This window comes from Hyperolius riggenbachi, chromosome 6, assembly GCF_040937935.1.
Source record: "Hyperolius riggenbachi isolate aHypRig1 chromosome 6, aHypRig1.pri, whole genome shotgun sequence".
Classification (NCBI taxonomy): domain Eukaryota; kingdom Metazoa; phylum Chordata; class Amphibia; order Anura; family Hyperoliidae; genus Hyperolius; species Hyperolius riggenbachi.
The window spans coordinates 291,134,768-291,147,470 of record NC_090651.1 but is presented as its reverse complement, the minus strand read 5'-3'; the positions used below and the strand labels follow the sequence as shown (position 1 = coordinate 291,147,470).

At 40.5% G+C, this 12,703-nt stretch overlaps 1 protein-coding gene across 11 annotated transcripts in view; it reads left to right on the top strand.

Annotated features, from left to right (window-relative positions):
• EPN1 (epsin 1) overlaps nt 1–12,703 on the top strand; it is a 128,789-nt gene that overhangs the window by 81,944 nt on the left and 34,142 nt on the right. For 4 of the 11 annotated variants that reach the window (XM_068241032.1, XM_068241030.1, XM_068241038.1 and 1 more), the window contains exons 5-6: nt 966–1,102; nt 8,953–9,024. In XM_068241032.1, the coding sequence (XP_068097133.1) occupies nt 966–1,102; nt 8,953–9,024 (209 nt within the window). The remainder of the gene's footprint in view (nt 1–965; nt 1,103–8,952; nt 9,025–12,703) is intronic. The other 7 variants (XM_068241037.1, XM_068241036.1, XM_068241040.1 and 4 more) reach the window with 3 other exon arrangements.

The window sequence follows — 12,703 nt, the reverse complement described above, 5'->3', positions numbered from 1 at the left end:
TTAGAGAATGATGCAATATTAGAAAACACACTATATACCTGAAAATAAAAATTAGAATATTTTCTCTGCTGCTAATCTTCTAGTAATTATTCATACTACACAACCAATTCATTATATCATATTTTTTTTCACTTCAGTGTCTCTTTAAAGGAAGGTCCAAGCAAAATAAGAGTTTCACTTACCTGGGGCTTCTACCAGCCCCATGCAGCCATCCTGTGCCCTCGTAGTCACTCACTGCTGCTCCAGTCCCCCGCTGGCAGCTTGCCGACCTCGGAGGTCGGCGGGCCGCATTGCGTACATTTTTATGCATTCCCGCTAGTGCAGGAACAGTAACGCATACATTTTTACGCATTACTGGTAATGCGTAAAAATGTATGTGTTAATGTTCCTGCACTAGCGGGAATGCGTACAAATGTACGCAATGCGGCCCGCCGACCTCCCGAGGTCGGCAAGCTGCTAGCGGGGGACTGGAGCAGCAGTGAGTGACTACGAGGGCACAGGATGGCTGCATGGGGCTGGTAGAAGCCCCAGGTAAGTGAAACTCATTTTTTTTTTTTATTTTGCTTGAACCTTCTCTTTAAGGGGCAAGGTCCTGACACATTTTGGGCACAGCTCAGATTAATTGATGGTACTGAAATAGAACACATTCCTCCTTTTCCCAGTCCATCCTAAACACTGGCATTGATATGGTCCTATAGCCCCTCCCATCCCATACCAAAGTCAATTACAAGCTTTGATTGGCTATCATTCAGTTGTGAGGTGTGACTTCAGCAGACAGAGCAATCACTTTATGCTCATGTGACAAAACGAGGACGGTTTCAAGCAGTCAAGGTGAGAGCAGGCAACTGTTAATCACTGAGGATCTATGGCAGCGTGTATAGACTTTTTCAGCTTCGCATACTTTTGATATGGTATGTAGAATGAAAATATGTAGTTAATGGCTTTCTGTTTATTGCATTGTTCAGCATCCTCTGCATCCTCCACAATGAACCCCCCAGCAGAGGCAGAGCAGGCCTGGCCTCAGAGCAGCGGAGAGGAGGAACTCCAGCTCCAGCTAGCTCTGGCCATGAGCAAGGAAGAAGCGGAGCAGGTAAGAGCAAAGGTAAATACACTGGACCACTCTTTTTTTATTATTATAATACCAAAACTGTTATATTCTGCATTTGTTTCTGATGAGCTTGCCTGTGTTGATGTTAAACAAGCCTTTCTTCGGGTAGGATGCTTGCATTCTTTGGACATGGGTGTGTAATGTTATATTTGACATATGTAAGTGCTGGTGAAGATCTTTATTTGGCTTATGTAATCATCACTTGAAAAAAACTGCTGTGGAAATAATTTGATACATTTTTACATTGTGGCATCTTTAAGGCAAACCTGTTGCCAGCATGGGCAGTAAAAACTGAGTGATGAAAAATGAAATGAGCGCTTACCTTCAGGAAAAACTCTGTGGCAAAATGATGGTAGTTGCAGAGATGCAGGTAGCTTAATTCAAAAGCAAAGTGAGTTAAAGGATACTGTATGTACTCTAATATAAAATTCCATGTCATACCAGTTAGTCAATGTGCAACCCATACTGTGGTGTACCACTCTCACCGCTAGTATGAGCTCTCCTCAGCAGGACACGCCACCACTGGTTCCCCGGAATACGGAGTGTGCTGCTGGAAATAAATTACTAATCCCTCTAGGTCAGAGGTGTCAAACTCAAGTACAATAGTATTCAGTGTAACCAGGAGCACCAAAGTAGGCACGGTGTGCCAAGGTCCCACCCCAGTACCAAGGGGTCACCACAATAGCAATCTTCAAGGACCGGCACCACACTAGAAGATGTAAGCTCAATTACTTTATTCCAGTATCAAAAGCATGACAGCAAACTCGTACAATGTGGGATGCAATTGGGACCAAGTCGCTGGCCAACCTCACTGTCTAGTGGCTACCTTCTTCTGTTATCAAGTTCCCTGGTGTCTAATGCTCCCCCTCACTTCCCTATTCAGTCCCTGGTTTCTAATACCTCCTCCCCTATACTGTTCCCTGGTGTCTCGTACTTTCCCCATCTCTCTCCCTTTATGGTTTCCCTGGTGATCTAGGACTTAACCTCCAGTATAGCTTCCTTGGTAGTCTAGAGTGGGACAAATGTAATGCAAAGTGAGTAAACCACTTGGGTGCCAAATTTGATACCTTTGCAGGCCAGATTTGAAATATATGCTCTAGGTCTTCTCACTTCACTGCTGCCTGCCCGTGTCTCTCTTCTGGCTCCTCATGCGGCTGCCGTCATTGACTTTCACACTGGGTTGTGCTATCTGCCATCGTATTGTGCAAATGTTATTTGCAATAAAGCTGAATGACGGCAGGATGGAACTGAACCCAAAATGAAGGTGGATGACAGTGGAACTGGACAACTCAGAATATAGTATGGTTGGGCATGAATGGGTAAGCGATAAACTGAGGAGATTCAGTGCCTGACAGGTAGCTATGCCATTTGTCATGCAGCCTGCACCATGTACTCATTCTGCATTATGGGAGAGCCACACTGGCAACAGAACTGAAGGAAAGTGGGAGAGAAGTCACACTGGCAGGCTTGGTTTACAGTCGGGTCTCTAAGGTATAAACCTGGTACCCGGTTTATATTTGAGTATATATGGTGAATTTACAATATAGTGTTCCTCTATTATTTTAGCCAGCCTTGGCATACAGGCACCATCTACTAGCTTTCAATCATTACATTCAATATGGCCTCACTATAACGGAACTTACATCATCTGATATTAATGGCAATAATTCAGGCAAGACAGTAGTCATGGTCATGTCTAAGAGAACTCACGGAGAAGCGTGGTAAGTTTGGTCAGGCTATAGATATGTAAATCTCTGATTTGCTAGTCATGTGCTGGAGCAGGATGTGGTCTCGGCAAATCAGAGCTTTGCAAATCTATCAGCTGATCAAACAAATCAAATGCTTCTCCAAGAGTTCTCCTAGACATGACCATCACTACAAGACAAAAGGTCCGCAGTTCATTTCAACTCCTAAGGTATGCTTTTGGTCAGTGAAAGACTACAAAGCAGGAAACAGGGTCCTGCTGTTGGAGATTAAGTGAAGTGATGATTGTCAAAGTATTTGCGACAGAACTCGGAGTCTGATCCCTTGATTAAATGATCTGTAGGGAGAGGAGGACAGGAAGAGGTTTGTCTAAGCTCCACCCTTGCTCGAGACAATTATACCTATATCCCGTAACTACTGTTTTGACATAGTTTTCCCTAATTTATATTGCCTATCTTTGCTTACTGTGGTTCTGTTGCACAACGTTGACACAGGTTTGCTTTAAGGGATGTTCACAGAAAATGAAATGAGAACTGCCTTTATTTCCCAACACCATGCAAGCAGGTTCAGGCACTTTGATGATAGATCTATGCTGTTCTATGGCTACTACATAGCTCGCTAACTGTAATGTGTTCTAGAAGTTTGACCAGGCATTCATTAATTATACACCCTTCTGTGGCACTAAATGCTGTAAGAATATGCATTTTTTAATTGAAGAATGGGAGTGGCTACTAGATTCTGCTTTGTACAGAAGATGGAACCTTAAAGGGGTTTACTACATTTTCAAATGGATGTCTCCTTCCAGCATTTTTTATGCAGGTAAAAGTGGTTTTCAAGGATGAGTGGTAAGTCCTTCTGTATGTGAATGATTTGCTTTGGAGGAATACTGATGCCCTGCTGCTCCTCAAGTGCACCCATTTACTGTTGAGCATTAGAGCAGGAATTTATTCTGGCTTCCTTGCAAATTTTATGCACATTGGGCTTGATTCACTAAACCGTGATAACTCAAGTATCACACCTTATCAAAGTTAACACGCTTTATCAGAGTAGCGTAGCAAGCGCTACAAACTTATGCCTGCTAATTGGCAATGGCACTCATCCTGCCCTAAGCCCCTGCGGTTTCGTAGCCCTCGCTATGCTACTCTGATAAGGTGTGTGTGGTGATTTCTGATCTGGAAAGAAAAAGGATTAGCCAACCATGTTGTCCCATCTGTAGACGGCATAAAAAGTCGCAAATTGGTTTTTTGAGAGCTATGGTATCTTCACATTTGGTTTTTAGAGTACCCCATGATTAATAATGCGATAATAGTTTTGCCTCCTTTATAACTTTTAAGACCATTGCATTTCCCTTGTTATTATACCATCACCTAGTAAAAATCTTCCATCCTTTTTCACGTCTCCCCTTCACATCCGAAGTACTGCAATAACATATCTATGCCTCTCTAACTTTGTTTGATCTTCTTCAGTTTGGTATTTGCACCAGCTATTCTGTAGAAACAGCCCTTACTAAAATGTCCTAACTGCAAATGAAAAAGCTGTTATTCCTTGCTCCTCTTCTTTCTTGATCTGTCCTCCACATTTGACCACTACGTTCTTCTTCTCCAGACACGCTTATTTTTTAGTGTTAAGGACCGTACGCTTCGATACTTTTTTTTTTTTAACCTATCTTGTAGGTCTTAAGCCTTGTACACATGCTAGATGTTTCGGGTCACCTTATCCAGGCATCGAATGTGTGTGTATGTATATTTATACAGGTTTGCTCATATTGCGTACCCTGGCAGAATGTATGATTACTTAACTGTTTTTCAGAGAATATGAAAGATCACACACATACTTTTTCACTCATGGTTAGTGGTTGGCTGAAGCCATTTATTGTCAAACAACCTTAGTTACTCCTTTTAAATTATAATCTCTACACAAACTACCTAGATGTCCCTGATCAAAAGTTTACATACTCTGGGGATTTGGCCTGGTAATATGCACACAACTTGACACGGGTTTTTATGGCTGTTAAAAGTAACCATCTTCACCTGTGATCTGCTTGCTTGAAATTAGTGAGTGTGTTTGAAAGGTGAGATGAGTTTCTGGACTACTGACAGATGCTTGCATCTTTAGTACAGTGCTGCTCTGATGTGTTTTGGATTCTAAGTGATAGGAAACGGAAAAGAAATGTCAAAGGATCTATGTGAAAAGGTAGTTGAACTCTATAAAACGGGATATAAGAAAATATCCAAGGAATTGAGAATATTAATCGACAGTGTTCAAACTCTTAATTTAAAAAGTGCAAAATTATATGTTCTGTTGAAAGCAAGCCATGTTTAGATAGACCAACCAAGATTTCAGCCACAACTGCCACAAAAAATGTTTGGTATGTAAGGACTCTGTGGAAGAAAAAAATGTAGTGTTGCAGTTTCAAGATGCACAATAAGGAGGCACTTGGAGAAAGATGGGTCACATAGTTGAGTTGCCAGAAGAAATCCATTACTATCCCTCTTACAATATGCCAAACGGCACAGAGACGAGTGCCAAACCTTCTGGCTCAAAGTTATTTGCAGTGATGAGACTAAAACATTTTGGCCACAACCATAAATACTACATTTAGAGAGGTGTCAATAAGGCCTATGATGAAAGGTACGCCATTCCTACAGTGAAACATGGTGGTGGATTGTTTGTTTTGGGGATGTGTAAGCCACAAAGGCACAGGAACTTTTGTCAGAATTGATGGCAATATGAATGCAGCAAGTTATCAAAAAACACTGGAGGAAAATTTGCACTCATTAGCCAGAAAGATGAGCATGGGCCCTAATTGGACATTTCAACATGGCAATGATTCAAAACACAAGGCCAAGTCGACCGGTCATTAGCTACAGCAACATAAAGTAAAGGTTCTTTAGTGGCCATCTCAGTCTCCTGACCTCCGTATCATTGAGCTGCTCTGGGGAGAGCTCAAACGTGCAGTTCATGCAAGACGGCCCAAGAATTTATAGGAACTAGAGGCTTTTGCCAGATAGGCAGCTTTACTGTCTGTGAAGATAAAGAGCCTCATCCACTACTACTTCAAAATGCTTCAAGCTGTCATTGACATTTATAGGGTGTAATGCAAGGTATTTAGAACTGGGCTATGTAAACTCTTGGTAAGGGTAATTTGGGTAGCTTGTGTAGTGATTATGATTTTAAAAGGGGTAAACACAGTTGTTTGATAATAAATGGCTTCAGCCAACCACTAACCATGAGTGAAAGAAATGTTTGTGTTACGCTTCATATTCTCTGATAAATGGTTAAGAAATTATACATTCTGTCAGGCTATGTAGTAAACTTATTAGCACAACTGTAGGTGTCCCATGAAGTCACTTACAGATCCGGCACATTGTATCTACTGTATATGCAACTCTAAAAAAAACAAAACACATTTCTCCTTTCTTACCTTTGCCCACCGGAAGCCATTCCATCAAGCTGCTCACTTTCTTTCACGTCAGTATAGTGCTCATCCTAGGAACTGTCACCTTAGGGATCAAGGTTTCATATGTAATGGTTATTGTGCAAGTTATACTTTCAGCTCCTCTGCATACCATATGTCTTTATGACTCAAGGCTCTAACACCCTTATTATGTCCCATAGTCATACCTTTTGCTTGAGGGTAATACTGCTCTCACATTCATTTTTTCTCTTTCATTCAGTAACTACCACCTGTTATTTTCCTGTCAAAAATATATCCATCCATTCCTCATCCATAGCTTCCATGACACTACTAAAATGCTAGTGCATGCCTTACCTATCTGGCCTTAATGATGGTAAACAGACCTGCCACTCTTCATCCTGGCTTTGAATTTCTCAGAGGATCCACTTCAGCCCTAATCTGCCTAGCTCTCTACAGTCTGTCTCCTCCCTGCATCTAAAAATGTCCAGATATTTCTGCGACCGAAGCCTCCACAATGCACAAAAGCTTTTTCTGTCCTTCACTAAAATTGCCTTTTCACACGTCCGTACTTTAATGCTCCTTCCCATCCACCAATTTTCCCAAAACACACTGTTCACACTCCGATCCGTAAAACCTATATGTACACTCTCTAAAAACTCTTGTGTTCAGGCAAGCTGCTCCAGATTATTGCCTTTTTCTACTAACCAATCTCTTGCTTCTTGTAAAATTTGATTCAGGGACCCACTGCCTGCAGATGCAATAAGTAGGCAAACTGTGTATTACCCTTTCCTCTCTGCTTTAGACTGTGAGCTTGGAAGGTCAAGGTCCCACTCACACCTCTGTTTTTTGTAATCGCTGTAATTTTTGTTAGACAAGGATGTTTTAGTCACGATCACACTTATGTTTATGGTCTCTGTATGTATCTTACTTTATACAGCAACACAAAAGATAATACTGTAAATTCCGAATAATAGCAAGACATTGTTAAAAATGAATGATACAATTTCAGCTGTTAGCCAAGAAGTGCTGTTAGATAATTCTAGACATGACCCCAGACAATGTGCAGTAGTAAGAGAATATGTATGGCTGGATCAGAGAATATCCAGGTAAATTGCTTCCCTTTGCAGGCTTTCCCTGCTTCATGATTATTAGGCCTGTGGTAGGAAGATGTTTGTTTACAGCTACAGCAGCTTGAAAAGTATGGTCCTAACATTGCCCTGAAAGCTATAAAGGTGGCAAAACCGTATTTATCGATGGGGAGTACACTGAAGGCATTTTGGGAAGAAGGCTTTCAAAGCAAAATTTTGACTTTTTGTTAAGTTTGATCCTTCTACCTTAACCAGGTGGCATCAAGTTCCACAGCCTGCTATGAAACTTGCTTAAAGGGAACCTGAAGTGAGAAGTATATGGAGACTGCTGAATTTATTTCCTGTTAAAGAATACCTGTTGCCTGGCAGCCCTGCCGGTCTATTTGTCTGAATAACACCAGAAACAAGTATGCAGCTAATCTTGTCAGATCTGACAATGTCAAACTCCTAATCTGCTGCATGCTTGTTCAGGGTATATGGCTAAAGGTATTAGAGGCAGACAATTAGCAGGGTAGCCCGGCAGCTGGTATTGCTTAAAAGGAACTGAGTGTAGTAGCCTCCATATCCCTCTCATTTCAGGTTCCCTTTTAAGATGGCCATTCACAATTAGATAACTTTCTTTGATTAGATATTTGATTTGATAAAAAAAAAATCAAACTGTAATCTATTAAAAAAGAAATTTTGACATTCAGTTTTAATGAAAACGTTGTACAAAGTTCAATTGGGGAAGACCACATTACTGTTTAATGATTGGAGTCCGCGACCACTAATCTTAGTACTGCATCAATACCTTTTGTAAAAATGATACCTTCTCTTTACCATTGTGTACCAGAATGTGATTCCTTTGCAGAATATTGCGTTCAATTTATTTCCAGGTCTTCATTTTCAGCAGATGCTAACAATGCAGTCACTCCAAAAATAAGTGGTTCCACTTGTTCAGATGAAACAATTGGCCTCAGGATCTAAAGAACTCCTAGCCGAATAATATCTGTAGTAATTTAACCAAGTTACATTTATGATCACTGTTACAATTCCTGCTTGGACCAGAAAAAAGGAACCTACACCCCCTTCTCCAATTTCATGGACTTTCCTCCTTACCCCTATCCCTGTTGCTAGCATGTACCATTTTTTTCAGAGTTTGATTTACCTTTTCATAATTCACTTTATGGTTTTGTTTTGTTTTATGGCCACAGTATTCCCAGCTTCAGCCTAAGATTATGTAGAGACTGTTACAAGTAGCAGGTGTAGAAGCTTGTACATTACCTCTGAGCTGCGCTGTCTGCTTGCTGTCCTGGTGGTTGGTTGGTATAAATACAAAATTGCTCACTGGGAAGCTGAAATCACTATTAAGGGATGTATGCATTAGTTTAACCCTCAACTTTTTGAATAGTTGATAAAAGCACTCCATGATGGTCTGTCATGTAGTTTCCATAATTTTTTTTTTTTTTGTTTGCTTAGTTTTATTTGTATCCGATCGCTGTTAAACAACTGAAGCTGTGGTATATATGGCTGTTTATGGTGTTTTATCTTTATCTGTCTTCATTTGCCTTTATTCCTTCTTTCCATGTATTGTTTTGTGGTTCTTTTCCCACCATGCCGGTGTGTCGTGTGCTTTATTTTTTTTTCTTTCCCAGCCCCCTCCTGTGTCCGAAGAGGAATTGCAGCTTCAGCTTGCACTTAGCTTGAGCAAAGAGGAACACGACAAGGTAGAGCTCATGAGTTTTGTACCAAAACCAAAATAATTCTACTAGCAATCATAACAATTAGACCCCTGACAGCACTCCTTCCATCTTGCTGCTTTTTCTTCCACCTGTTTGTATAAGGGAGAGGATGAAATCTGAGGTGCTAATTAACCTCTACTAACCCTGTTTCTTTTCTTTCGCTGACCACTAGCTTGGATTGAGAGTTGGAGAAGGTGTTTAAAGTGTTATGTTTATAGTGACAATCCCCAATCAGGTTTTTACCTCATGGAACCTCGGCCATATCTCTACAACTATGTTCCTGACTCTGCCTGCCAGCCGCTACCTCTTGGATATCTTGTTCTTTTTCATTGCGGTCGGGGGGAGCGTTGTTGTATGTGTAGCAGGTGAGCAGAGCCAGCAACTCATTGACACCCCCAGAGATAAAACAGGTGGAGGAATCCATGTGTACCCGTATCTGAAGCAGGAGTTGTAGGTGGGCCTAGCTTTTATGGTTTGTCAATAGCACATCGCGTTTCAGATTCTTGATCCTCTAATATTGAAATTGCAGATTTTTAATTTTTTATTTCATTCACTGCATATACAACTAGCAGTTAATATATGTTACAGGAAAACAGACACGTGTTTTTTTTTCTATAATTTCCATAAACGTTATTTTACACATTTAACTGTTCCTTTTTTTTATTAAACAATTACCAATTTTGCACAAGTGATGAACCAGAAATTTTTGTTTAACTAAAATAGCTTTGCTCTAGAAAGCCATTTATACGTTGGTTCATACCTTTCCAATGTTAACAGGTTAAGTTAATTTCATGTGAACCTGCAAGGTTACTCAACACCACCATGTTGTGCTTGTGTTGTTGCTTATATTAGTTTCTGAGCTTTGGTGACTTGGATAATCAGAGCTTATTTTGTCCAACCTCCTTCTCCTCACAATTTAACATTCCAGTTCCACAGCGTCTGTGCCACTAGAGGTTGATGCAGAGATGAAAGCAAGGGAGATGCGAAGATGTGATGTGTAGCTAACTTTTAGAAGTCCCTCATCAGGCTCTGAGAAATTGATTTGAGCAGTAGTACATGTGGCTGCAGACAACCCCCAGCATTTTTGTTTCCTGACAGGTTCACATTAACAATGAACAATGAAGTCTCCTTTGCAGTCTGATTTCTTTGTACGTTACCTTGGAGCTCTGTTCCCACTCTTCCTGCTGTCTACAAACCATTGAGCAGCTCTGAGGAGCACGGAGTTGCTATCCTTGATTTGTGTCTGGTAGAGAGAGTCTGGACTTCAGCCAAAGAAGTAAAGGTGCCCAGTAATGATAAAATCTTCTCTTGTCCAACATAACAAATCTATGTAGTAGAAGGGTAAATGAGCTGAATGTTTCAAACAGATACTTTAAGTAGTCCCTCATATTACATAGAAATGGTAAGATTAGACAAAAAAGATTGCATCAATAGTGGTCATTTTTGTGTGTTCAACCCAAAATTAGTGAGTTGTTCTGGATACACAGGAAGGCAGCCCAGAGCAAAACAAAGGTCCGAGTAGACACCTTGTGGCCTCTGTACTTAAATCTATATGGTAAACTTTGGCAAGTCACATTTAGCAGAATGAGTAGTTTCAGCAATGGTAGTGATGGTGTGTTGGGATTGGGGAGAGGAGGAATTGGAGGTGATTCTTTGGGATGGTTTCATGGTGGGTTGTCTGTGTTTGTGCGCCCTACCTAAAAGTAGAGACCATATTGGGAATTCACTTGGGGACCAATAAAATGTCAATTTAAAGGACAGAGAGGACATTTTAATTGAAGAGATACCTCTGCCATGCTGCTGTCCTGTTGATCCACAGCAAGCAGCCTTTTCTGCATACTCTTTCATGATTGGCCAGAGGCAGGCATAGGTGTCCTCTTCTACAAGTCAGCCAAAGCACTTTTTTTTTTTTTTGCAGTGGGTGGAATCTAATACTGGAGACAAGGGTACTCATGAGAAACATGGGTTAGGAAGGATCTGTTGCCAGAGGTCATTTCCATTGATGGCAGAAAATGTTAAATGCTAAGAAAGTAGACCTTTTCTAACTGGTGAGCTATATGTTCATTTGACAAGACTCCAAAGCACCTGGCGGGCTCAAAGCACCAGAGCTGCAGCCACTAGGACATGCTCGACAGGCAGTAGCAGTGTTAAGGAGTCTTGCCCAAGGTACCCTACTGAATACTGGCTTACTGAACAACTGAAAGAGCTGAGATTTGAACCCAGGTCTCCTGTGTCAGAGGCAGAGCCTTTAACCAGAACACTATCTAGCCACAGTTGGAAGTTGTGATGCTGAGATTAGCTTCTGTAGAAGTGTTACTGCTGTAGAAGTAGTAGTAGAGTATTGGATCGAGACATCAGCCAATAAATAGTATCATCCTGATTCAAAACTTCTTGCTGTAGAAGTGGTGTTTGGTCTGAGTGATAGACTAGATCCTTTCAGATGAGATTTCTAAGAGGTAATTTACCTTTATGACTAATTTAATGAGTAAGTACGTACAATTCATAAACACTAGTTATGCAAAGCATACACTATACAATTTGTTACATCAGGTGGACAATACGTTCAAGATATTGATCATGTCCAGTCAATAAATGTTATAGTTTAAATAGATTTGATGTTTATATGGAATAAACAGTCAGATCTGTTAAATATTGTGTAGTGTATGCCGGCCTTTAGAGATGCACTTTTGGTTTGTTTGCTACTCTCCAACCCCCAAAATTGCTTTGCTTCATGTTAGATCTGTGTGTTGCATGATAATTTGACCTCTGATTTGATTTTTTTGTAATCTCTGCATTAGTCATTCAGAAACTTCCTGTTGATGTAATGCTCACTCCAACAGTCAAGAATCTTATTGTGTCTTTTGTATTGTTCTATGTGTCACTTAACACTTACTGTTTCTTGCTATAATTTACTGTGTATTGTATGTTCTTATTTAATTGCTCCTTTTTCTAAGATGCTTTCAGTTGCCATGAGCACATGGCTACAATGGATGATACTCTGAGTTGGTATCAGTATGTGATTAGAAACATACCAGATGCGTTACTATGCAGGTCTTGGTGTTATATTTTGCAGTGTAAAGGTGATGCAAAGCATGATTTATTTCAATAATAATTGGTTATGTTGCATGTGTGCCTTTTTAAATCTTGGGTTTCTTAATTTTAACTAGCACTACAGGTAAGTATAAAATGGTGACTGCCCACAGCAGAGAACACCTTTGTTTGCAGGTCTCTTTCATATATAAGATCTGTTGACGTGGCTTTTGCTAAAATTCACTCTTTTTATGTCATGATTGATTCACATAGAACTGAGATAAGTTAACTAATTTCTAAATCCCTACTAAATATTTATTGCTATTTTTATTTACTTTATTGTTATAGAATTGTGATTTCGGGTATTGAGGCCTCAAACTTAATCATTTGTGTTTCCCAGTTTGCATTATTATGTTTGGAAAGGTTCTTGTGTGTTCTTGATGCACCTTGGGAAATATGAATGTACAGCATTTGCGGTGTGCTGTAGTCATTGTGTACACAAGGCTGGTGTTGATATTCGCCAGTTGGGCATGAGGTCTGTGGAGCTATGGTGTTCGGATTCCAAATTCTAGCAGGGGGCAGTTAACTTATCCATGTCTCTGCCTATAGCTGATGCGCTCCACGCCCCACTACA